Source organism: Pagrus pagrus, assembly GCF_965226575.1.
Source record: "Pagrus pagrus genome assembly, chromosome: 14".
NCBI lineage: Eukaryota > Metazoa > Chordata > Actinopteri > Spariformes > Sparidae > Pagrus > Pagrus pagrus.
Window position 1 is genome coordinate 47,160 of NC_140198.1, and position 23,980 is coordinate 71,139.

The following is a 23,980-nucleotide window of genomic DNA, read 5'->3' on the forward strand; positions in this document are numbered from 1 at the left end:
TCACTTCATAAGCTAAAGAGTTGCCTTTATATGCATATATATGAGTGGCAGTGATATATACAAATATGTAACGGTAATACATAACATTTTCATTGTTTTCTTGTTAGAATGCCGACGTTAGCGTTTAGCTCAAAGAAACAATGTGCCCATTTTTACTCAGCCAGTGGTTCGTAACACTAAACCTGCTGAACCAGTGACAGCCCATCATCCTTTAGTAAAGATTGAATACTAACACACTAAACTACAATCAAAGCATTAGCTGCTAACACTTAATTAAAGATATGCTGCTGTTAGCATTTAGCTCAAAGCAACACTGTGCCTGTAAATATATTTTTTGATATTTTCACACACTTTAAGATATTTCTAGCTTTGTTACTCCGTATTACAAACGTTCACGTTTTCAAGCCGTTCAATATTCTGACGCTGTGTTATTGAAGACAATTTGACGCCTCCATTAAAATCTGTTTTCAGTGTCGGCTAACGTCATCAAAGCTGCACTGTTAAAAACCATTCTCTAAAATTAAAAATAAAAACAATTTCAAACAATGAAAGGTGACATGAATGGTTTGCATTTCAAATCAAATCAAAATCAATTGTATTTTTACAGCCTCAGTGGGCTTTACCCTAACCGTAACCCAGTGAACGCCATCCTCTGTCCTCAGACCCTCGATTCTAGTGAGGGAAAATTTTGAATAAAATATATTCATATTATGACACATTTATAGATTCAATGAGTTGTATTAAAGGTGCTGTATGTAAAACTCTCAAAAATGAACTCCAATTAAATAACCGTTTTGACGTCACGTCAAACACGTCTCTGTATTGTATTGCACAGATACCTATTTAAGTTAGCATGCTAACCCGCTGGCCCCTAGTCACTTTGTAGGATTAGGGGTTAGGGTTATAGTCCCCGATGCTTCGAGATCCCAGTCTGGCCAGATAGCTGCACACTTAACTGTGTGTACTAGCTAAGAGCAGCTACAGTTAGCAGTTACTCTGGTGATAAGCTGCCCCTTATTTGTTCAGAGTTTTAATTCTACCGATAGCCTATTCTTACAGAAGCACCTTTCAGGTTCAGTGATTTCTGAAGTCATACGAGACGGGAAGACATGAGGCTTCAAACCCATTTTATTATGACAAATGTACAAGATCAGATTTATAAGAAATAACAGTAAAGTTAACAAAAAGGTAAGGAGCAGACAAAACACCAACATCAGTCTACGAGCATCTATACACAGTGGACAGGCGTCTTTCCTCCCAGATTCATCATGAGGTAAAAATCAAACTGTGAACACTTCAGTCATTGGCACCGACTTCCCGCCTGCATCCATCGCAGCCTTTCTCCCTCTCTTCTCTCCTCATCTCCTCTCTCCTACGCAGGTTATTTCATAACCGTGACATCCACATGAGTACATTCTCCGTCTCTCGGTGGAGAATTAAACAGGGTTACAAACAGCACATAGACGTTCCTTTACTCTGACTCAACACTTCTAGTACATCTGTAGAATTGGGTTTTCTATAATCTGTCCATCTAATCTAAAGCTAAATATTGTGTATAGAAGTTTAAGCTGTGTGCACTGCAGGCAGCACATATAAATGTTTTTTCTTGGAAGTCTTGTTCAGGCCGTAGCCGGTATCAAAACAGTATGATAAATAGAGTGGTTTATCCTCTGAAGACCATGCTGAGACTAATGTACAAAATATTTTACAAACAGGCCTCGTTTCTTCTCTTCCATCAGATTCAGATGGCCTAGTTTTTTTCCTGTGATAATCCTTTCACTGTTTCTGTAACGTGCCTTTAGTAGGTCAGCGCATGCTTCCCTCTGCAGTTTCACTGCACATGACGACAGATTTCACGAGTCCTTCAGCACTGCTGTGACTGAAACGTGCCAAAGTTTTATGGTTTTCCTAAAAAACTGTTGTGCCAATATTACTTCCTAAAAAAGAAAACTATTAAAAACTCATGCAATCCCAAAGAATTGCCCAATATATTTTTTCATGATTACAAAATGCCTCTAAATATATTACAGCAAAAACTACAGATATACACACAGACTGGTTCCAGCAGAGGTCACTGAAGTCATTGGTTTGTTTTTTATTTTCCACCATTCATAAACTGCATCCTGACTGTCGCTTCAACACTAATTTCTTCATTTTTCACCATCTTGCTCACGTTTGATGTCTTAAAAGTTGCCACTTTACTACAACTTGACCTGAATGTCAACTCAAGATGATGAAAATAGAGAATGAGGATAGAAAAACGTTTTTTGTAGATTCAGGGGAAGAATGAAAAAAGGAAAGATGGCTGTTTGGAGCTTAGTGTTACTTTAGTTAATGCAGGTCTATGAAGGAAAATAATGTACAAAGCAAATAAGACACTTTACAACAACAAATAAAAGTTTAGATATACAAAAAATACATTATTAAAAAACAAAATCACAAAAGGAAACGTGATGTCATAACTAGACTAGATGTGAAGATGAGGAGGGACGAGAGTTTATTTCTGTTCACCAGACACTGATGTTAAAATCATTATATACGTATGTATGTATACAATATACAAAAGCTACTCTATCAACAGAACAGTTCTGGGGGAAGGCGGACAGATGACGGTTGGTCGACTGGTTTTTAGTCCTAAAGGTTAATTGACAAGAATAAATAATGTCATCTTAAACAACCTCCAACTATGTCTTGAAAGAAAAAGCCAGAATACAAACAGGAACCACTCGTTTACTTTGTCACGGAGAGTTAAATGTAAAGATTGATACCACTCGTGTGTTGACGCAGATCTCTGTGTTTAATATAAGGCTTTAGCTCGCACATGGTTAGCCTAGCTTTGCATAAAGACTGGTTCTGCCCAAAGGTAACGAAACACACTAATTGGCACTTTTCACTCATTGAAACTAATTAACACTTCGTATCTCATCTATTAAATAGTTAATAAACTTTGTAAATTCACACAGGATTTAACAGATGAGACGGAACGTGTCTGTGAGTCAGGGAGCTGTGGGCAGGTGAACTTTCCCCTGTTACCTCAGAACATGTCAAATATTCATGTTACCATTGTGGTGGAAAATATGACAACAAACAGTCTGATGACCTCGATGATCATCATCGTACCTGAAGTTCTGTTAAAAGTAAAATTAAAATGACTTTGAAACATGTTTTCATTCATGTTTGGATTCATTTACAAAGTTGAATGTTAAAATCGTTCTTACAGATGGAGACGTGATAACATCGTCCATCAGAGTTCATCATCCATAAGCTGCTGCTGCTGCTGATAGCTTAGCATGTCATAGCCACAGTAGGAAGATGCTCTGGTCACTGTCTGACCAGGACAAATAGTCCTGTAGCTTATTAAGACGGTCTTCTAAGATAAGCTAAGCTAAGCTAACTGGCTGTAGCATTATATTAACTGTACAGACATATGAGTGACACCAATCCTCTCATCTAACTGTGCCTGGAGGCATTTTTCCCAAAATGTAAAACTCTTTGAATATTGATGGAATGATTTATTTTCTCCTAAAAACCTCCCAGTCATCGATGGTAACCCTTTCAGTGACAACAGACGAGAAGAGGAGGTGAACAAATGTTGGATGGAGGGAAACAAAAGCAGAGGATGTGACAGGTTTGTAGATGAAGGATGTGTTTGGCAGTGGAGCTGGATGATGTGATTGTTTGCAGGTAAACTGAGGAGGGTTTGGTGCCCTTATTCGCTGTCCCGTCCCACAGGGACAGCATCAGACTGGGTACACACTGGATCCAGTTCAATCTGTAGCCGAGACTCCAGATGACGCAAGTAAAAAGGACGACAGGAAGTGTTGGCGGGGGAGGGAATAATAAAGTTAAGCAATATAAAAATACAATACCACAAAAAAAAAGAACAGTCCACCATTTTGTTTTGTTTTTTACAAGTCTTCGTTATTGCAGACGTAGTCCACGAGGTCTGTGACGCCTAACAGGTCGTCTTCGTCATCGTCCTGCGCCGCCATCTCCGGACCAACCAGCCCGTTTGGTCCCACGCCAGCAGCTGCTGTGGCACTCACGTTTTTGGCCGGTGTCTCCAGGTTTGTGATGAGACCTGGAGTGGTGGCGGTGGTGGGCCGGCCGGCGAGGCCCTCGAGGCTCTTAATCGGGCTCTGTCCATTGGTGGATGGCACCTCGCCTGCGTTTGTTCCCTTTGACTCCTCGTCAGTTTTTTCAGCTGCTTTCTTCTCCTTCGGTTTCTCCTCCGGCTCCTCGTCGTCATCGTCCGAGTCAATGCGGTTCACACGTTTACGGACAGGACGATCCTCCGATGACGATTCGTCCGAGTCATCGTCCGAGTCGTCCTCTTCAGAGGCTCTCCTGCGTTTTAGGGCGAGCCGCCTGCGCCGCTGCCGGGAGTCTTCCTCCGAGGAGTCGGCTCTCCTCTTCAGCCTCCGATCTCTCGACTCCTCATCAGACTCTCTGGAGAAACTCGCTGCAGTGAGATAACAGGAGGAACTGTCAGCTGCGTCACAGATACTTCATGTTTATCATGATGACATGTTTCTGTACACCTACAGTGGTGCTTGAAAGCTTGTGAACCCTTTAGAGTTTTCTATATTTCTGCATAAATGACCTAAAACAACATCAGATTTTCACAAAGTACTAAAAGCAGATAGAGAGAACCCAATTAAACAAATGAGACAAAAACATTATACTTGGTCATTTATGTATTGAGGAAAATGATCCAATGTGACCCTTTGCTTTCAGTATCTGGTGTGACCTTGTGCGGCAATAACTGCAACTAAACGTTTCCGGTAACTGTTGATTAGTCCTGCACATCGGCTTGGAGGAATTTTAGCCCATTCCTCCGTACAGACAAGCTTCAACTCTGGGATGTCGGTGGGTTTCCTCACAACTGCTCGCTTCAGGTCCTTCCACAACATTTCGATTGGATTAAGGTCAGGACTTTGACTTGGCCACATTAACTTTATTCTTCTTTAACCATTCTTTGGTTGAACAACTCGTGTTCTTAGGGTCGTTGTCTTGCTGCGTGACACACATTCTCTTGAGAATCTGTGCACGGACAGATGTCCTGACATTTTCTTTTAGGATTTGCTGGTATAATTCAGAATTCATTGTTCCATCAATGATGGCGAGCCGTCCTGGCCCAGATGCAGCAAAACAGGCCAAAACCATGATACTACCACCACCATGTTTCACAGAAGGGATAAGGTTCTTATGCTGGAATGCAGTGTTTTCCTTTCTCCAAACATAACGCTTCTCATTTAAACCAAAAAGTTATTTTTTGGTCTCTTCCATCCACAACACATTTTTCCAATAGCCTTCTGGCTTGTCCACGTGATCTTTAGCAAACTGTGGCTTTCTCCTTGGACCCTGCCATGCACACCATTGTTGTTCAGTGTTCTCCTGACGGTGGACTCATGAACATTAATATTGGCCAATGTGAGAGAGACCTTTAGTTGCTTAGTTACCCTGGGGTCCTTTGTGACCTCGCCGATGATCATACGTCTTGCTCTTGGAGTGATCTTTGTTGGTCGACCACTCCTGGGGAGGGTAGCAGTGATCTTGAATTTCCTCCATCTGTACACAATCTGTGTGACTGTGGATTGGTGGAGTCCAAACTCTTTAGAGATGGTTTTGTAACCTTTTCAGGCCCGATGAGCATCAACAACTCTTTTTCTGAGGTCCTCAGAAATCTCATTTGTTCGTGCCATGATACACTTTCACAAACGTGTTGTGAAGATCAGACTTTGATAGATTCAACTGATTGTCTGATTGTCATCCCATTGATTGAAAACACCTGACTCCTAATTACACCTTCAAATTAACTGCCAATCCTAGAGGGTCACATACTTTTGCCACTGTAATATTGGATTATTTTCCTCAAAACATAAATGGTATAAATAAGTAAAGTAATACATAAATACATAAAGTATAATATTTTTGTCTCATTTGTTTAATGGGGTTCTCTTTATCTACTTTTAGGACTTGAAAATCTGATGTTGTTTTAGGTCATATTTATGCAAAAATATAGAAAATTCTAAAGGGTTCACAAACTTTCAAGCACCACTGTATGATCCATACATTGCCATACTGCACATACCGATTAGTTTGTTTTGTTTTTAAGGAGATTAAACAGCTGATCAACAGTTTCATTCTTCTAAAGAAATACTTCACAAGTTTATTTGTTTTAAAGCCAAACTACAGTGATTAAACTGCAGATCAGCTCCTCTGACATCAGCAGCAGACACTGATCACATCAATCACACTGTGATCTTAAAACTGAACATTGATCCAGTTTGTGACTGACCCTCGCTGTCGGAGCTGTCCTGCTGATGTCTCGGCTTCATTTTGACTCGGTTGGTTTCAGCCTGAGAGCCTTCGGACTCGGACGTCTCGCAGTAGTTCACCCGCTTCTTCTGACTCCGCCGAGACCGCCGCCGACTCATGTCCAGGTCGCTGTCGCTGAACTCACTGGAGCCTTCAGTCACTGCACACACATACATTATTATTATTACTCAAATATAAAATATCACAAATTGTTTATAAATAATAATAAATAAATTAAAAACATTAATTTGAAATTGCCCAAATGAAGTTAGTCAGTAAATCATCACATTTAAAAAGATGGAGGCTGAATAATTTCATCAAATTACTGAAATTATTAGTTTTTTTTCACATTGATGATCAATTTCTGTTGACTGGTAAATTAATTGATCAACTGATGATTTAGCATTAATTAAATTCTGATGAAGTGAAGTCCTGGTTTGTAATCATCTGCTGTGTCTGTTTAATAACATTTAATGTTGATTTAAAACATTTTATTATAAAACTGAGTGAGAATAAAAACATACCATCTACACATAGGAATATATATTATAAATACAGGTTATTAATTTCTTGGTCCCTTTGGTTGGGGTTTGCTGATGAGATGTGATCTACATAATCTATATGTTATGAGATGAAGAAATCAATAGACTCAGATAGAGTCAATAGATCAGCACTCTAATTTGTCTAACTCTGAAAACAATACAAATCGTTATAATTATTAATAATTAAAACTCTTCAGTGGTGTCTAACTAAACTAGAGTAAAGAGAAACTGCGTGATTCTAACTCCTATAATCTATTTACCTATTTCATCTTCGTCCTCCTCATCCGTCTCCTCCTCTTCGTCGTCAGAGTAGCCCTTCGGTCTCCGTTTCTTCCTGGAGCTTTGTCGTCGTTTTGGTAACTTCCTGCTCCGTGAAGTCGTTCGATGTTTCCCGCTGCTGTTGCTGCCAAAGTCGCTGTTGTTGGAGTCGGCCTCAGTTTCAGCCTCCGAGTCGTTATCGGTTACCACAAACTCTTCCTCTGAGCTGAGAAGACATAAAGAACTATAATATATATACTGTTTGTATACATCTCTGACAGAAGACAGTATACAACCAAGTCTTCCTCTGAGCTGCAGACTCACATCATACAGAAACAAACTGTCACCTACAGTGTGTACAGACGTCTGTGACAGAGTTCAGCTGATCAAACTTTGTCTTCCCACCTTTCACTGAGGCAGAACTCTTCCTCGCTCTCCTCTTCGTCCACCGTGCTGTCACTGTCCAAGTCGTTCAGTCGCCGCCGTTTCTTCCTGCGCTGACCGGCAGCGACGGCGACTCGAGGCGGCTGGCCGTTTTCTTTGCTCTCCTCTGATTGGAGGATGGTGGACATGTCCTTTCCTCTGTGGCCTGTGATGTTGGCCATGTCTTTACCTCGACCAGCTCCTGAAAAACACCACAAGTAATCAGCTTCAATATCAACACACTTCTCACATTCAAGGACAAAACTTTTGTGACAGACACTTTTGTGTTGTTGTTGTCGTCCACAGTTAACGGAGAAGATCGACACATCTTTCATGTCTGATTCAGCAGCCAATTAGCTTAGCTTAGCATCAAGACTGGAAATAAAAGGAAACATCTAGCCTGGCTACATCCAGACATTAGCTCATGTTCTTGTTGTTTGTACTGTTGATCTATTTCTTTATGTTTATGTGTATCTGGACTCTGGAAAGAGATTTTAGTATTGATCGTCTCACCTCCACCTTCAGCTTCTTTGATGTCTTCTTCTATCGCCTCCTCGATCGCCTCATCAAACTCGTCAAACCTGTAAAATTAACATTGATAATAATTACATTTTATGTATAACAGTGATATTTACATTGCACTTGTCAGTTGAATTGATCAGTTCATCACTCTTCTCTCTGCTGGAGCCCGTCATAATACCTGAACATCAGCAGCTCAGTCACCTGAACAGGTGAACTGACTGATGTGGTGATTGATTATCACTCATGTATTAACTGATGAGGTCCAACAGTAATCTGAACATGGCGCCCCCTGCAGGACGCTTCAGGTGTCACTGTTCTGTTTCCAGTGTAAATTAACATTGAGTCATCGCTGTGTAAGTGTACATTACATATACACACACACACACACACACACACACACACACACACACTATCCAACACTTCATTATTCTGTGTCAATGTATTATAACACTGTAGTTCTACTTTATTGATATTATTGTATCTTAATATAAACTGTTGTATTATGATATTCTTTACTATCACAGTATTACACAGTATTATTACTGTGTACTGCTCATATATTATATATTTGGACAGGGTTCAGGTCACAGGGGCTCAGCCTGTATGTATGCTGCCGGTGCCAAGCTCCACCACTTTTTATTCCAAGTGAGGAAATGAAACATTCACCGTTTTTAATCCGGTTGAATGTTAAAATGTTAAAAGTGATGAATCGCTAAAACTACTAACGGTAGGCAAATCTGAACAGCCCTGAATGCACAACTCGTTACATTATGTGACATATAATAATATAATATAATACATGTTTGGTCCTGTCATTCGCTCTGCGTTTCACCCACCTACACATTCAAAACAAGTAACTAAGACTTACAGCGCAGCAACAGAAGCAGCAGCTGGACGCTGCCGGAGTTCAGGCATATTCACGGTGACAAATATGGAAACCCATTTCCACCAGTTAAAGAAAGGATCAGTTGAAAGCTAAGCTTGATTAATAAATATTATATTATTATAATGGTTCATGTTGTGGAAAATAATGGACCGTGTGCACGTGACCAGCGCATGTGTCTACGGTACTTAAACAAATAGAACTACACGCCTGCTTATATCATAAACTGTATATCAGCCTACACACAACTGGACTTGTTTCACACACATTCAATCAATTCATTTATAGAACTGAAGGTAATTTAATGTATATAACTATTATCGATTAATTATATTAATTATATAATTTGTAACATATCTTTATTCATTTGATTTAAAGTTATTTATCTCTTTTCTTTTTTCGTCTCTCAAACGTGTGAATTTTTCTCCTGATGAATCAAATTTGATCTAAAACAGCAAACTGATTATTAATACAAAATAATGATATAATGAGATATTAAAAGTGTGTTTGAGACCTGTAGCTGATGGATTTCTTGGCCCTCGTTGACCTTCGACCCCAGCTCTTACTCTTCTTCACTTCTTTCTTCTCTTTGATGATGACTGGTTTTTCTGCCTCTTCCTCCACCTGTGAACAGTCAGAGTTTATGTTACAAACACCAACAGGTAAAGATTTAAAATATTTATAACATTCATATTTATTTACTCACTGAGGGTGTGATGATGTTTTCAACACTGATTCCAACATAGATAAGTCGCTCTTTCCTGGAGGGGATAAAACACATGAACACAGTCAAACATCCTCAACAACAAAACGACAACACAAACATGGAAATAATATTTTAAATGTTGTTTACTGTGAATGAACAACACGTCTCACCTCCTCTCAGCTCGCTCCTTCTTCTTCAAAGCAGCGTCCAGATTCTGGAGCTGCTCTTCTAGTTTGTCACAGAGCTGCTTCTACAGAGACAATCAAGACAAACATCATACTGATCATATTTAATTCATCTTATCTTTAATATTTGTTTTCATTTTTTTAATCTCAAAATCGTTTTTCTCTGACAGTACATACGTGTTGACACGGCGGACAGAACCATTCTCCATCAGGGATGATCATGAGAGGAGGCCTCAGACAAGCCGTGTGATACCCGCTGTCACATGAATCACACAACAATATCTGCAAACGACACGTCAATAATCAATCATCAATTCATCGTTCACATCATTGTTATCAAACATTCAACATCAAACTTTACCTGATCATCTTCACCTGTTTTATATCAAATATATCCTAAATATCTCCAAACTAAATGCATCTTGAGACAGGGTTCCTACAGGTTTCTTCAAGTTAAATTTAAGACTTTTTAAGACCTTTTTAAGACCATTCATATAAAAAATTAATACCTATTTTTCTGCCTATTTCACGGCCCTAGCGGCAAAAAAGAATGAAATCCTTGAATTTCGGAGTGTTCATTTATTTAACAAACAAAAGACGTCCACAGTACTCAAAAGAGATGTCTCAATGTGATTTACTGGCGTAAATCTAGCGTTCTGAGCAATTTCACTTGGGTTGCGTTGCGTTCGCTATTATTGGTTCCGTCCATACAGTCTATGTTTCCGCCGCTCTTTATTTACGTTCTTTGATCCAAATAATAGTGGTTGACAAATGCATGGATTAAAGCAAAAAAAAAATCTTTTGACTGAAATGTTTTTTCGAGCTGTAGCCAAGTCATATTCCCAATTTGTAATTTGTGAAACATGTTACAGGGCATTTTACTTGACACGAGCTAAAAAAATAAGTTTGAGATTTACAGCCTCACCCCACACCATGTTCTCTAATGCAGACATCAAGTTTAAATATTTGACAGTGTTTTACAGGAGGATGATCTGAATAGCTGTTCTATACACAGTTAAAATGTTTTTGTCTTTTCAATGTAATTTTCAATCTATGAAATCAATCTGTGCCTTTTTTTTGCCAAGCTTCTCTCAGGTTTTACTCTTTCAAATAATCATCTACAACCATCTACAGAACTTTTCAGTATGCTATTTTTCTACTTCTTCTCATCATCATCATCATCATTAATTATTATTAATAATGTTGTTTACAGTGAGCCTCTTACGGTTAAAAGAAAAATACATCATACAAACAGCAACTTTTGCAGCCTTGTCAGTCTGACGGCGAGTTCCCACTTTCTGTCATCACTAACATACTGTTAATAAAGAAGCTCTGAGCCTTTGTTCTATGTTATAATACAAGATTTCAGCACTGAGCTACAATCAGGCAACATTCATGACTCTGTACAGTCAAACTGACCAAACACTTCTTATTGATCATCATTATAAAGTTTCAGGGCGGTCCTGTAACCATGGTAACTCACGGTGCCAGAGGGGAGGGAGAGACGCTGAAGGAAGCCGTTTACACAGATACACTGCAGACAAAGTCCAGACTATAGTTGTTATTTCACACATGTAGCACACAACAGGAGACTCTCCGTGTCACACGAGCTCTCACGTGCTGACTAAACTCAGCTGATAACGTAGCAGCGCGACGAGTCCCTGCTAGCTAAGCAGCTAAACTTTAGCACCGCTCCGTGTTGAGATCCCGCCCCGTGTGGGTCTCTACACTGTCATTGGTCAGGTGAGCACACGCTGTTAACGATACCATTGGCTGTAGAGTGTGACAATCTGTCAATAAACATCAGCCAACAGTTCTCCTCCGATCTACATTGATCTCACAAGTTTGAATGACGGAAATCCATCTTAGCGACGGAGGACTTTAATCCATGCAAATGAAACTTTTGACGAAAAATGCGATACGGAGAAGTTACATACAGCACAAAATTTAAGACCCAGATATCAAAATTCAAGACTTTTTCAAGTCTTTTTAAGGTATTATTTCCAAATTCATAAATTCAATGCTTTTAAGACTTTTTAAGACCCCGCGGGAACCCTGTGAGAGATATTTGTATTACTATTATGAGATGTTCTCACCAGCTCAGGGTGATTTGGAAGACCACAGTGTTTACAGGGGTCGTCGTTTGGAGGTAGGTCGTCATCTGAGGACGTCGAGGAGTCCGAGCTTCGTCGTTCTCTGTTACGATTACGCCTCTTCCTGCTTCGCTCCACCTTGTAGTCTTCATCGCTGTCATCCTCTTCCTCACTCTCCTCCTCTTCGCTTGACTCTTCATCGCTGTTGTCTTCCTCTTCATCGTCTGAGCCTTTCTTTTTACGTCGTGTTCGTGTGTTGGACCATCGAACCCTTCGTCTCTTTCTCCCCTGAAACAAAAACATGTTGATGAGTTGAAGGACGGATCATTCAGTCCTTTGAACTGAAAAGTTAATTACTTTATTTTTCAGTTTCACCAGTTACTGGTCCTGTAACTTTGATTCGTTTCTTTTGTTTTTATTTTCCAAAGTCCGACTGGTTTCAGTTCAAACACGTTAACACGAGGCTGCATATTTTGGAAACATGGTCCATATACTTTAATAAAAGAGCTTTGAGGAAGATAAAAACTTAGTGATGAATCTCACCTTAGGTTTGGGTTGACCATCCTGATCGGCCTTTTTTTCTCTTGGTTTCTTCTGAACTGCTTTCTCCTTCTCCTCGTCCTCCTCATCCTCATCTTTTTCCTTGTCCTCTTTGTCGTCGTCACGTTTGTCAGCCGGTGGAGTGGCCTGTGATTTCTCCAGCTTCCTGTCGTGGATCTCGACAGCCTTCGGTGTTGGTTTAGAGATCCTCGGTGATCTCCGGAGAGATCTGCCGGTGTTTGTATCAGACTCAGAGTCTCCTTGTCTTTCCTCTCTCTGGAGTTCAGCTTTTCTTCGCTGAGCTGGACGTTTCATTTTTTGACGAACGCCTTCCTCCGGAGCATCTGACAGAGCTTTGCCACCATTCGCCACCTCTTTTTTTGTTGCAGACTCCTCTTCTTCACTTTTGCCTTTACTTTCCTCGTCAGTGGGCTTTTTGGTCTCTGATTCTTTCTCCGCGCCGGTTGAAGATTTGCCGCCTGGTTCTTTGCTCACATTTTGGTGGGCAGATTCCTCCATTTTGGTTGAGGTTTCAGTCTCTTTGTGAGCATCTTTCTTCTTTGTTTTATCAGTTTTTGAGGTTTTATCGTCTTTACTTTCTTTGTGATGTTGCTCACTGTCATTTTGAATTTTTTCATCGTCTGTGTCCTTTCTATTCTCCCTTTTGCCTCCTGATAATGGAGGATCTGACTTGTCCGTTTTATCATCAGACACTTTCTCCTGTTCTGTGTCCGGCCTTTCTGGATTTTTATCAGATACTTTAGAGACGTTTGTCTTCTCAGCAGGACCGGAGGGTTTATCTTTCCCTTCAGACGAGTCATCCGTCATCGTCTGTGCCTCCGAGTTCATATCTGTTTTGTCATCCTCTTGTGGCTTTGTCAGATCATGTTTAACGGCCACTGCTTCTACCTCCATAGGCTCGGAAGTACACTGGCTTATCTTGCCAACATGATGCGTTGTTCTGACAGATTTTTTTACATCTTCAGGCTTTCCCGTCTTCTCGGCGTTAGTCTTGTAGGCTTTCTCTGGAGTCTTCTCTGAATCTTTGATATTATCCAGCATCGCAACAGGTTTACATGAGTCTGATTTCAGAGCAACAGAAGAATCTAAACTCTGGTTAGTGTTGCGTTTGTCTTCTGATTTCTCACCACATGGTGGTTTATCTGCCTTTTTAATGACATTCGAGCTCTGTGTTACTTCTTGTGTGTCTGTATTATCACTGTCTTTGAGTATTTCTGTTTTTCCAGTGACCGATGGTGACACTGTGTTTTCAGAGTCAACAGATTTCTTTGCAGATTTATCTGGTTTCTCTACATTAGTCTCACATGTCTCTGTTTCTTTAGCACCGCTCACCTCCCTTTGCTTTATTTCTGTTATATTCATCTGTGACGTCTTGTTTTCTTCAGTCTGACTCGACTCTGATGTGTCTACGTCGGCACAGGCTGATTTTTCCTCTGAATCTTTGGATTTAACTTTCTCAGACTCTCCACTTGTTAATGTTTTCTTACTTTCCATCAATGTCTTGGTCTTCTCTCCTGTACAAGACTCTTTTTTATCTGCTCGTTTGGATTCTTTTGCTTTTTCATGCTCTTCATGACTGGACGACTTCTCAGGTGCATTATAAACGTCCTTAGGTGTAGGTGGCGGTTCTTCTTTCTTCTCTTTTGATTCAGTGTTTTCCTTTTCTACCTTTGTATCTTCATTTTTCTCATCTGTTTGTTGTGATGTGATTGCCCCTGTGACCTTCTCTACACTGTGAGCTTCATCCATTTTATCTTTCACGTCATCATTTTTATCTTTCACGGCATCATTTTTATCTTTCACGGCATCGATTTTAGCTTTCACGGCATCCGTCTGATCTTTCACCTCATCGTTCTGATCTTTCACGGCATCGTTTTTATCTTTCACGGCATCCGCTTCATCTTTCACGGCATCCGTTTTATCTTTCACGGCATCGTTTTTATCTTTCACGGCATCCGCTTTATCTTTCACGCCATCGTTTTTATCTTTCACGGCATCCGCTTTATCTTTCACGCCATCGTTTTTATCTTTCACGCCATCGTTTTTATCTTTCACGGCATCCGCTTTATCTTTCACGGCATCCGCTTTATCTTTCACGGCATCGTTTTTATCTTTCACGGCATCCGATTTATCTTTCACGGCATCCGCTTTATCTTTCACGGCATCGTTTTTATCTTTCACGGCATCCGCTTTATCTTTCACGCCATCGTTTTTATCTTTCACGGCATCCGCTTTATCTTTCACGCCATCGTTTTTATCTTTCACGGCATCCGCTTTATCTTTCACAGCATCCGCTTTATCTTTCACGGCATCGTTTTTATCTTTCACGGCATCCGCTTTATCTTTCACGCCATCGTTTTTATCTTTCACGGCATCCGCTTTATCTTTCACGCCATCGTTTTTATCTTTCACGGCATCGTTTTTATCTTTCACGGCATCCGCTTTATCTTTCACGGCATCGTTTTTATCTTTCACGGCATCGTTTTTATCTTTCACGGTATCCGCTTTATCTTTCACGGCATCCGCTTTATCTTTCACGGCATCGTTTTTATCTTTCACGGCATCGTTTTTATCTTTCACGGCATCCGCTTTATCTTTCACGGCATCGTTTTTATCTTTCACGGCATCGTTTTTATCTTTCACGGTATCCGCTTTATCTTTCACGGCATCCGCTTTATCTTTCACGGCATCGTTTTTATCTTTCACGGCATCGGCTTTATCTTTCACGTCATCGTTTTTATCTTTCACGGCATCGGCTTTATCTTTCACGGCATCCGTTTTATCTTTCACAACATCCTTTTCTGTGGATGGCGACTCTTTTTCTGTGGTTTCTTCAGTTTGAGCTGCAGCTTGTTCAGTCATCTGCTCTTTGTCTTTTAGTGACTCGATCAGATGACTGTTGAGCTCTTTGTCTGATGACGGCTGAACTTCACCGTTAACATGATCATTTATAGTCTTTGTCTGTTCAGGAGTCGACTCACTTCTCAGAGAGTCTTTCACCTGAGAAACAGACGGGTTCTGAACTATAATGCTGCTGTTTTTGTCAAAGTCTTCACTGAACTTCATCCCTCTCTTTTTCAGAGGGATTTTGGCCTGTTGGTCGTTCTTCAGAGCCTGCTGAATCTCTTCAGCGCTGTTCTTCTTGGCCTCCTCTCGTTTTTCTGCCTTCGCTGACGTACTTCTTGTCTCAGTGGCCGGTTCTCTTGTTTCTGTGCTCGTTTTAGAGTTGGACACTTCCATCGGCTCTTCTTTAATGTTCTGGACATTTGTAATGATGCCGAGATCCACATCAGACTTTTCTGAGGACAGTTCTGCTTCAGGTTTACCTTCAGTGATGCCGTTCAGTGACGATTTGGCCTCAGAAGCTTCTGGTATCAAATTATCTCTGTCATTATTCTCCGTCTTTGGTGAGACTGGACACACAGCCTTGTTGGAGTCTTTGCTGTCTTCATCTGATGTGTCATCCGTCTTCTTGTCTTCACCTGTAACGTAATTTTGAAAATGGAAAATTAAGATGAGGAGAGAATCTTTGAATTTGGTTTGAAGTTTTAGTGTCACATAACTGAAAACAAAACAATTCACATCAAAATCATCATTCTTATTTTCTACAATTCTTGTTTGTTTGTTGTTTGTGTTACGCTCACAGAACAAAATAAAGGCAGAACTTGACGGGACAAACTCAAATTATCTTGTAGATGACCTTTTTAAAAAAGCCAATTAACGTCCACTTCAGCACGTTCAGCGTTTTGATCGACAGGTTTGCAGAAAGCCGACGCTGCAGGAGAGATGCTGAACTCTCTTTTTCACCCTTTTTTACAAAAACATTCAACCACTGATGTTGGTCAGTTGAATACACTTTCATCTCATTTTTCACAAACAAACTCTTGTCTGCGACTGTTTCACATTTCAGTAATAACTGTTATCCACGTTGGTGCAGTCTGCAGGTCTGTCAGGTGGACGAGCTGCTTTCTTCATGGAGATGGCTGTCTGTCTGTGTGTGTGTGTGTGTGTGTGTGTGTGTGTGTGTTGCTGCAGCATGATGTGCACGCTGCACTGTTCCACCTTTTCACAAACATAATGTTATTAAGTGTATAAAAAAAATCAATATTTGTAATCCATCAATCAGTTCAGAAAGATAGTAGATAACAATATTGATTAGTATGTGTTATGTATTGTTTTTTTTCAAACAACCCAAATAAATATGTGAACTAACATAATTAATCATTTTAGAATCAAACTTTGACCTTCTGCTTTCTGTTTCTCCTCCTGGCCATCACGTTTGGCTTCTTGGTCTTTTTTTAACAGTTCCGGATCAATTTGTGTCTTCAGCAGAGCGACGACTTCAGCCAGTTCATTTCTGTCTCTACAGAACAGAACAGAACAGAACAGAACAGGAGATTAATTTAACATCTCAGTTTCAGAGTACATAAAACTCATTAACAATTCATTTTCATGTCAGAGCGCCTGCAGCATGTTTACTCCATTTAAATCTCTTCCGTCTGCTTACTTGACGATGCACTTCCACGACGACCCGTCCAGGTCGTCCTGTTCCTCCACGTAAACACGCACGTTGTCGTCTTGGTCCAGTTGAAACCAGTACATCTGACCGTCTTTGTCCCGGCCAATCGGCTGCAGCCGCATCTTATCTGGGTCCTCCTCATTGATGGCAGTTTTAAACTTCACGTTCTCATCAAACTGACATTCACACAAATACTGCAGAAAGAAGAAAACACCAACAGAACCTTGAAAATTATACCAAAACACGTAAACATGATGTACCGTTCGTAAAAAATGAAGAGAACACTTAATGGTCCCAGTATAACACCAAGTCAGTTAAAGTTCAGGGATATCAATCTGTCTGTTTAGGAAGCACAAGTGATTGTGAATTTGTTTCACCTGCTTTGGTGCAAATGAAAGTGACAACAGGTGCAATGGAGAGGCAAAAACAAGACAACCTCCAAAAGTGGAATGGTTCTTCATGTGGTGGCCACAGACGGTTGCTCTCTCCTGATCCTTCCCGACTAATTCTTCTCTAGTTTTGTGTGCTGCTAGTGTCCTCGTCACTACTGGTAGCATGAGGCGGTACCTGCAGCCCAATCAGGTTGCACAGATAGTCCAGCTCCTGTAGGATGGCACATCCATATGTGCAGTTGTCAGAAGGTTTGCTATTTCTCCAAGCACAGTCTCAAGAGCATGGAGGAGATACCAGGAGACCACCCGTTACACGAGGAGAGCTGAACAGAGCCGTAGAAGGACAACAACCAAGCAGCAGAACCGGGATCTGCTCCTTTGAGCGAGGAGGAACCTGAGTAGCACTGCCAGAGCCCTAGAAAAATACCTCCAGCAGGCTACTGGTGTGCATGTTTCTGAATATTTAGAGTAACTGATTAACCTAACTTCGGCATGTCTTTGGATTGTGGGAGGTCTCCGGAGTACCCAGAGAAAACCCACTCAGGGGAAAACATGCAAACAGAAAGGCCCTGCCCGGTCTCAAACCCAGGTCCTTCTTCCTGGGGGGCAACAGCGCCAACTATATATTTATACATATATCACTGTATATGTTGATGGTGTTCATTTATTGCTCTGAGTTTTTTGGGCACTGTAAATAGTGTATTAATGTCATACTCATAGATAAAATGGTGGACAATGAATATAGAGCACTACACAGTAAATACTGTTTGATATCAGACAGCTTTATATTGAATTCAGCCATTACTGTTATAAATTTAATCTTTATGTTTTCCTGCTGTAACAAGTTTTAATGTACGGTTAAAAAGTTGTTTTACTGTCTGAGGTTACACCACAGTGCCTTTCTCTAAAATCTTTTCTTGAATAAAAAAACTTAATAATGTAAATATGTGGAGAAACCTGAATACCACTGATAACTACATAAATAGTGTGTATTTACTTTAAGTATGGCCGCCTTGCAGTCCGTCTGCATCTCCTTGTATCCTTTCTGTTCCAGTTCCCATGCCCACGTCGTGTTGAACTCCTGACAGACCTGACAGAAAACCAGACATCTCATCAGCAAAATATTACATGACACGCCTGATCTGTACTTAATACTGTAAACAATACACACAACACATTTACCGTCTGTTTCCTTCATACACACAACACATTTACTGTCTGTTTCCATCATACACACCAACACATGTACTGATGTTTCCTTCATACACACAACACATTTACCGTCTGTTTCCTTCATACACACCAACACAATTACCGTCTGTTTCCTTCATACACACCAACACATTTACTGTCTGACAGACAACAACTATTATTTCTGCTTACAATCACACAACAACCAGGTGAGATGATGGCGACTCTTTGTTGAACAGGAGAACAGTTTAATAAAAACTAAATTATAACAGTAGTTATATAAGTATTACAGTAGTTATATAAGTATTAATCAGAATCAGAATTACTTTATTATCTCCTAGGGGAAATTGTTTAAGTAGTTATGTGAGTATTAAATTAGTTGTGAGTATTACAGTAACTACATTATTACTCACAACTTATTTAAATGGTAAATGGTCTTGCATTTCTATAGCACTTTTCCAGTCTACTGACAGATCAAAGCGCTTTACAATACTTGCCACATTCACCCATTCACACATTCATACACTGATGCCGGAGGCTGCCATGCAAGGCGCCAACTGCTCATCAGGAGCATGATATCAGTATCAGCATGTCAAGGACACTTCAACATGTATCTGAGGGGAGCTACGGGATTCAAACCAGTGACCTTATGATTACTAGAGAACTGCTCTACCTCCTGAGCTACAGCTGCCCCATTTAATACTCACATCACTACTATGATACTTATACAACTACTGTGATACTCACATAACTACTGTGATACTTGTATAACTACTGTGATACTCACATAACTACTGTGATATTTATACAACTACTGTGATACTTATACAACTTAGAGCTGTGCGATATTACGATATATATCGTAGTGCGACATAAAAATGTCTACTGTAGGATATAACCCTCTGTTGTTTATATCGTAATTTTAACGTGTAGGCTACTTGTTTAGCACTGTTGCTACACTAACGTTAACGTACACTATGGTTGTGATTTAATACGCCATGTAAAGCACAACTCAACGTCGGAATGACCATTGGATATATTACGGCACTGGTCGCTCGGGAGTAAACAGAGGCAAAGCAGCATGGCGGAGACAGAGGAGAGCGCAATGGAAGACGAAAATAACGTTACTATTTACGTTACATCAGACGCGGATACAGAAGCAGAACCCAGCCGCGAGGCCTACGGGCTGTCCTACCCGGAAAAAGATATTTATTTTTTATATTTACATAAAAGCTTGGAATAGTTTTTGTTTACACATTCTTATTTGTTGTGACAGTCCTGCAAAAAGTCACGAATAAAAGGAGAAAGTGCCATTCATCTGCCTTTCATTCACATGGTTATCAAAAATAGTGCTGAGATGTGATTGATTTGAACATATATATATATATATATAATTCTAAGAAAAAATACTATATCGGGATATATATCGTTATCGGGATATAAAATAAGCTACATCAAGATATAAAATTTTGTCCATATCGCACAGCACTAATACAACTACTGTGTTAGTAGTTAGAAGTAGTGTTTTAATGGACAGTCTAATTACGTGTGATAGTGATGAAACATTAAGAATCGAAGTTAGCTAACTGCTTACTGCCTCGTACTACAAGAAGCCGCAATACTAATGAAAATGTAGTTTTTATTTCCATGATTAACATTGTAATAAAAAAATTCAAAAAGGAGTCTGTATACAATTTTATATGATAAGCTTTTAACAGTTAATGAAAAATCTTTTTTCCCTATTCTTGAAGTAGGGAAAGTACTACTGAACTAACAAAAGAAATACATTTGTACTTCATTTCTTGCCAGACACCTGGCAGCACTTCTGCACATATTTCTTAATATTTAACAAGATATTCGTATGCACATTAGTGACCCGGGGTCCGGCAGTTTGAGCCCCCCGCTCTAAATTAATGCTAATGTTGTGTGTCAGCTGGAAGGTACATTCTTTGGTAACACGTTCACGTACCAACTTCACATGGTGATAATATGTCAGTTCTGTTTATGACTGGTCCTGCTGTCAACCAAATGTTGTACCAAATCTTATGAATCTAAAAAACAATATTGTTCCATTACACTTTATTACACATGCATTACGTGTCAGTAAGTATAAAAAATACACTTGTACCTTTATGAGATACTTCTCCCATCTGTCTGCTGACACAGACTTGCCGATCTTCCTCAACAACTTGACGTGAAGATCAACGAGCAGCTTTGGAACTGAAAAAAGAAAAGAAAGAAGATCCAGTCACTTCATTGCTCACAGACTTGTGTGTATGTGTGTGTGTAATATATATATATATATATATATATATACACACACACACACACACACACACACATACACATGTATATATACATATACTTACACATATATACATACACACGTATATACACTACCAGTCAAAAGTTTGGACACACCTTCTCATTCAATGTTTTTTTCTTTCTTTTATCATTTTCTACATTGTAGATAAATATTGAAGACATCCAAACTATGACGGAACACATGGAATTAGGTAGTAAACAAAAAAGGGTTGAAGAATATGATTTATATTTTATATTCTTCAAAGTAGCCACCTTCTGCTTTGATGACAGCTTTGCACACTCCTGACATTCTCTCAATCAGATTCATGAGGTCGTCACCTGGAATGGTTTTAATTAACAGCTGCGCCTTGTCAAGAGTCAATTTGTGGAATTTCTTGCCTTCTTAATGTGTTTGAGACCATCAGTTGTGTGGTGCAGAGCTAGGGTTGGTACACCGTTCATTGCAGTGAATAACCCTATTCGACTACTGTTCTGATCCATAATCCATACTTTAAGACATGAAGGTTAGTCAATCGGGAAAATATCAAAAACTTTGAATGTATCCTCAACTGGCTCTCATGAGTACCGCCCCAGGACAGGAAGACCAAGAGTTACCTCTGCTGCAGAGGATAAGTCAATTAGAGTTACCAGACTCAGATTAGAGCCCACAGAAATGCTTCACAGAGTTCAAGTAGCAGACACATCTCAACATCAACTGTTCAGAGGAGACTGTGTGAATCAGGCCATCATGGTCGAATTGCTGCACAGAAGCCACTACTGAGGAAGAACAAGAAGAAGAAGAGGTGTTTGGGCCAAGAAACACAAGGAATGGACATTTTACCAGTGGAAATCTGTACTTTGGTCTGATGAGTCCAAATTTGAGAGTTTTGGTTCCACCCGCCGTGTCTTTGTGGGACGCAGAAAAGGTGAGCGGATGGTTTCTGCATGTGTGGTTCCCACCGTGAAGCATGGAGGAGGAGGTGTGATGGTGTGGGGGTGCTTTGCTGATGACACTGTTGGTGATTTATTCAAAATTCAAGGCACACTGAACCAGCATGGCTACCACAGCATTCTGCAGCCACATGCCATCACATCTGGTTTGTGCTTAGTGGGACCATCATCTGTTTTTCAACAGGACAATGACCCCAAACACACCTCCAGGCTTTGTAATTGCTATCTGACCAAGAAGGAGAGTGATGGAGTGCTGCGTCAGATGACCTGGCCTCCACAATCACCCGACCTAAACCCAGTTGAGACAGTTTGGGATGAGTTGGACCGCAGAGTGAAGGCAAAGCAGCCAACAAGTGCTCAGCACCTCTGGGAACTCCTTCAAGACTGTTGGAAACCATCCAGGTGACGACCTCATAAATCTGACTGAGAGAATGTCAGGAGTGAGCAAAGCTGTCATCAAAGCAGAAGGTGGCTACTGAAGAATATAAAATATAAATCATATTCTGGTTAACACTTTTTTGTTTACTGCATAATTCCATATGTTTCTTCATAGTTTCGATGTCTTCAGTATTGATCTGATGGGGCGGCTGTAGCTCAGGAAGTAGAGCGGGTCATCTAATAATCAGAAGGTCGCTGGTTTGAATCTCGGCTCCCCCCAGTTGCCAGTCGAAGTAGACTGGAAAAGCGCTATAGAAATGCAAGAGCATTTACCATCTACAATGTAGAAAATAATATAAATAAAGAAAAACCATCGGATGAGAAGGTGTGTCCAAACTTTTATATACACACATACGTCCACGTGTAGAATTTATTTGTGTATATATTTATCATATATTTATTTATTTTTCAAAGATGTCCACTGAACATGTTGATCAGTAGAATTATTTTTTAAATCTGGGATGTTAACATGCTGGTGTTAAAACACAGTAAGGTGAGTTTATTTTAATGGAGGGAAAAAACACTCAATCAGGAAGATTTCAGACAGAGCTGCGCCTGCGCATTGCACCCCTGCTCAATTAAAAAAATAGTCAAGTCAGACATAATGAGCAACACAAGCGGAAGTACAATGACGTTTCTTTAATACAAACGTAGCTGCAGGAGGATCACAGAGGATACGTTCCATTGAATGTGTAGAAATAATACATTTACTAATCTAATAGTTAATCAATGCACAGCGACGTCATCAGTGTTTCTTTTCATTAACAGGAGCATTATGTGAGCTCCAGAAAAGCTTTATTTTGAAAGCTTACACCGGAAGCCGCCGCTATTAGTGCTACCTTGACGGAATCCGTGTGAACCACTACAAAATATTTTAACTGTAAATAAAGTGCACAAACGTGTGCCCGACACACACAATAACACATTCACCAATAGATTATCTGAATCCATGACGTGTTGCATTAATGATCACCCTCTTTATCGCCTCACAAACACTAATAACACAATATTATCAGCACACATTTCTGCCTGTGTTGTGTTACGAGTATCGTTACAACAGCAGATAAAGGCTGCTTGAAAAAATTAAGCCCTATTCAAAAGCTCAAAAGTGAGAGAAAACCTCGACTCATTCGGCGGACTCACACCTTAATAATCATTAAATAAAGCGTGGACACATTTTCCACTTCGAACAGCAGCTCTGAGGCGCAGTTAACTTCTATTTAAGTAAAAACGAAGGTTAGAAAACCACACAATAACACACGACCAGCTAACTAGCTGCTAGCCTGTTAGCACGGTACCATTCTCATTAATGGTGAAGTCTGTCCTCCTCCCGCTAGCAGCTGGCTGTTTTTCTGACTCACCTGAGGATTTGTCCTGCAGGTATCTCTCCAGCTGAGGAAAGGTGAGCTCCGGTAAGTCCAACAACGCTCCGTAGCGCTCCAAGAACGAGCAAATCACGGCGTAATTTGGACACAAACCGGGGACAGAACTCGCCGTTGCCGCCGGAGCAGCCATCTTTTTCACACCAGTGTCAAGCCGTCCGGAATAGAATGTGACACTTCCGGTCTTAACAAAATAAAACGGTGAAGGACGTCAGTTTAAATTTTTTGAAATAATTATTATTATCAGAACTGCGAATTTATTGATTTTCTTGATTTTATTTTGGTCCATCTGTAGAGGGACCATGTACA

At 40.2% G+C, this 23,980-nt stretch overlaps 1 protein-coding gene across 1 annotated transcript; it reads right to left on the reverse strand.

The window, feature by feature from the left end:
• Window positions 1-1,110: 1,110 nt before the first annotated feature.
• Window positions 1,111-23,804, reverse strand: rsf1b.1 (remodeling and spacing factor 1b, tandem duplicate 1; the record flags this gene model as incomplete). The annotated part of the gene is made up of 16 exons (XM_084374122.1): window positions 1,111-4,462; window positions 6,302-6,481; window positions 7,124-7,347; window positions 7,527-7,746; window positions 8,058-8,125; window positions 9,464-9,573; window positions 9,656-9,710; window positions 9,826-9,905; window positions 10,018-10,122; window positions 11,937-12,221; window positions 12,477-15,976; window positions 16,739-16,857; window positions 17,002-17,207; window positions 18,403-18,495; window positions 20,725-20,816; window positions 23,651-23,804. The coding sequence occupies 16 exons, from the start codon at window positions 23,802-23,804 to the stop codon at window positions 3,909-3,911; spliced, it is 6,045 nt and encodes a 2,014-aa protein (XP_084230248.1). The 3' UTR covers window positions 1,111-3,908.
• Window positions 23,805-23,980: the final 176 nt, after the last annotated feature.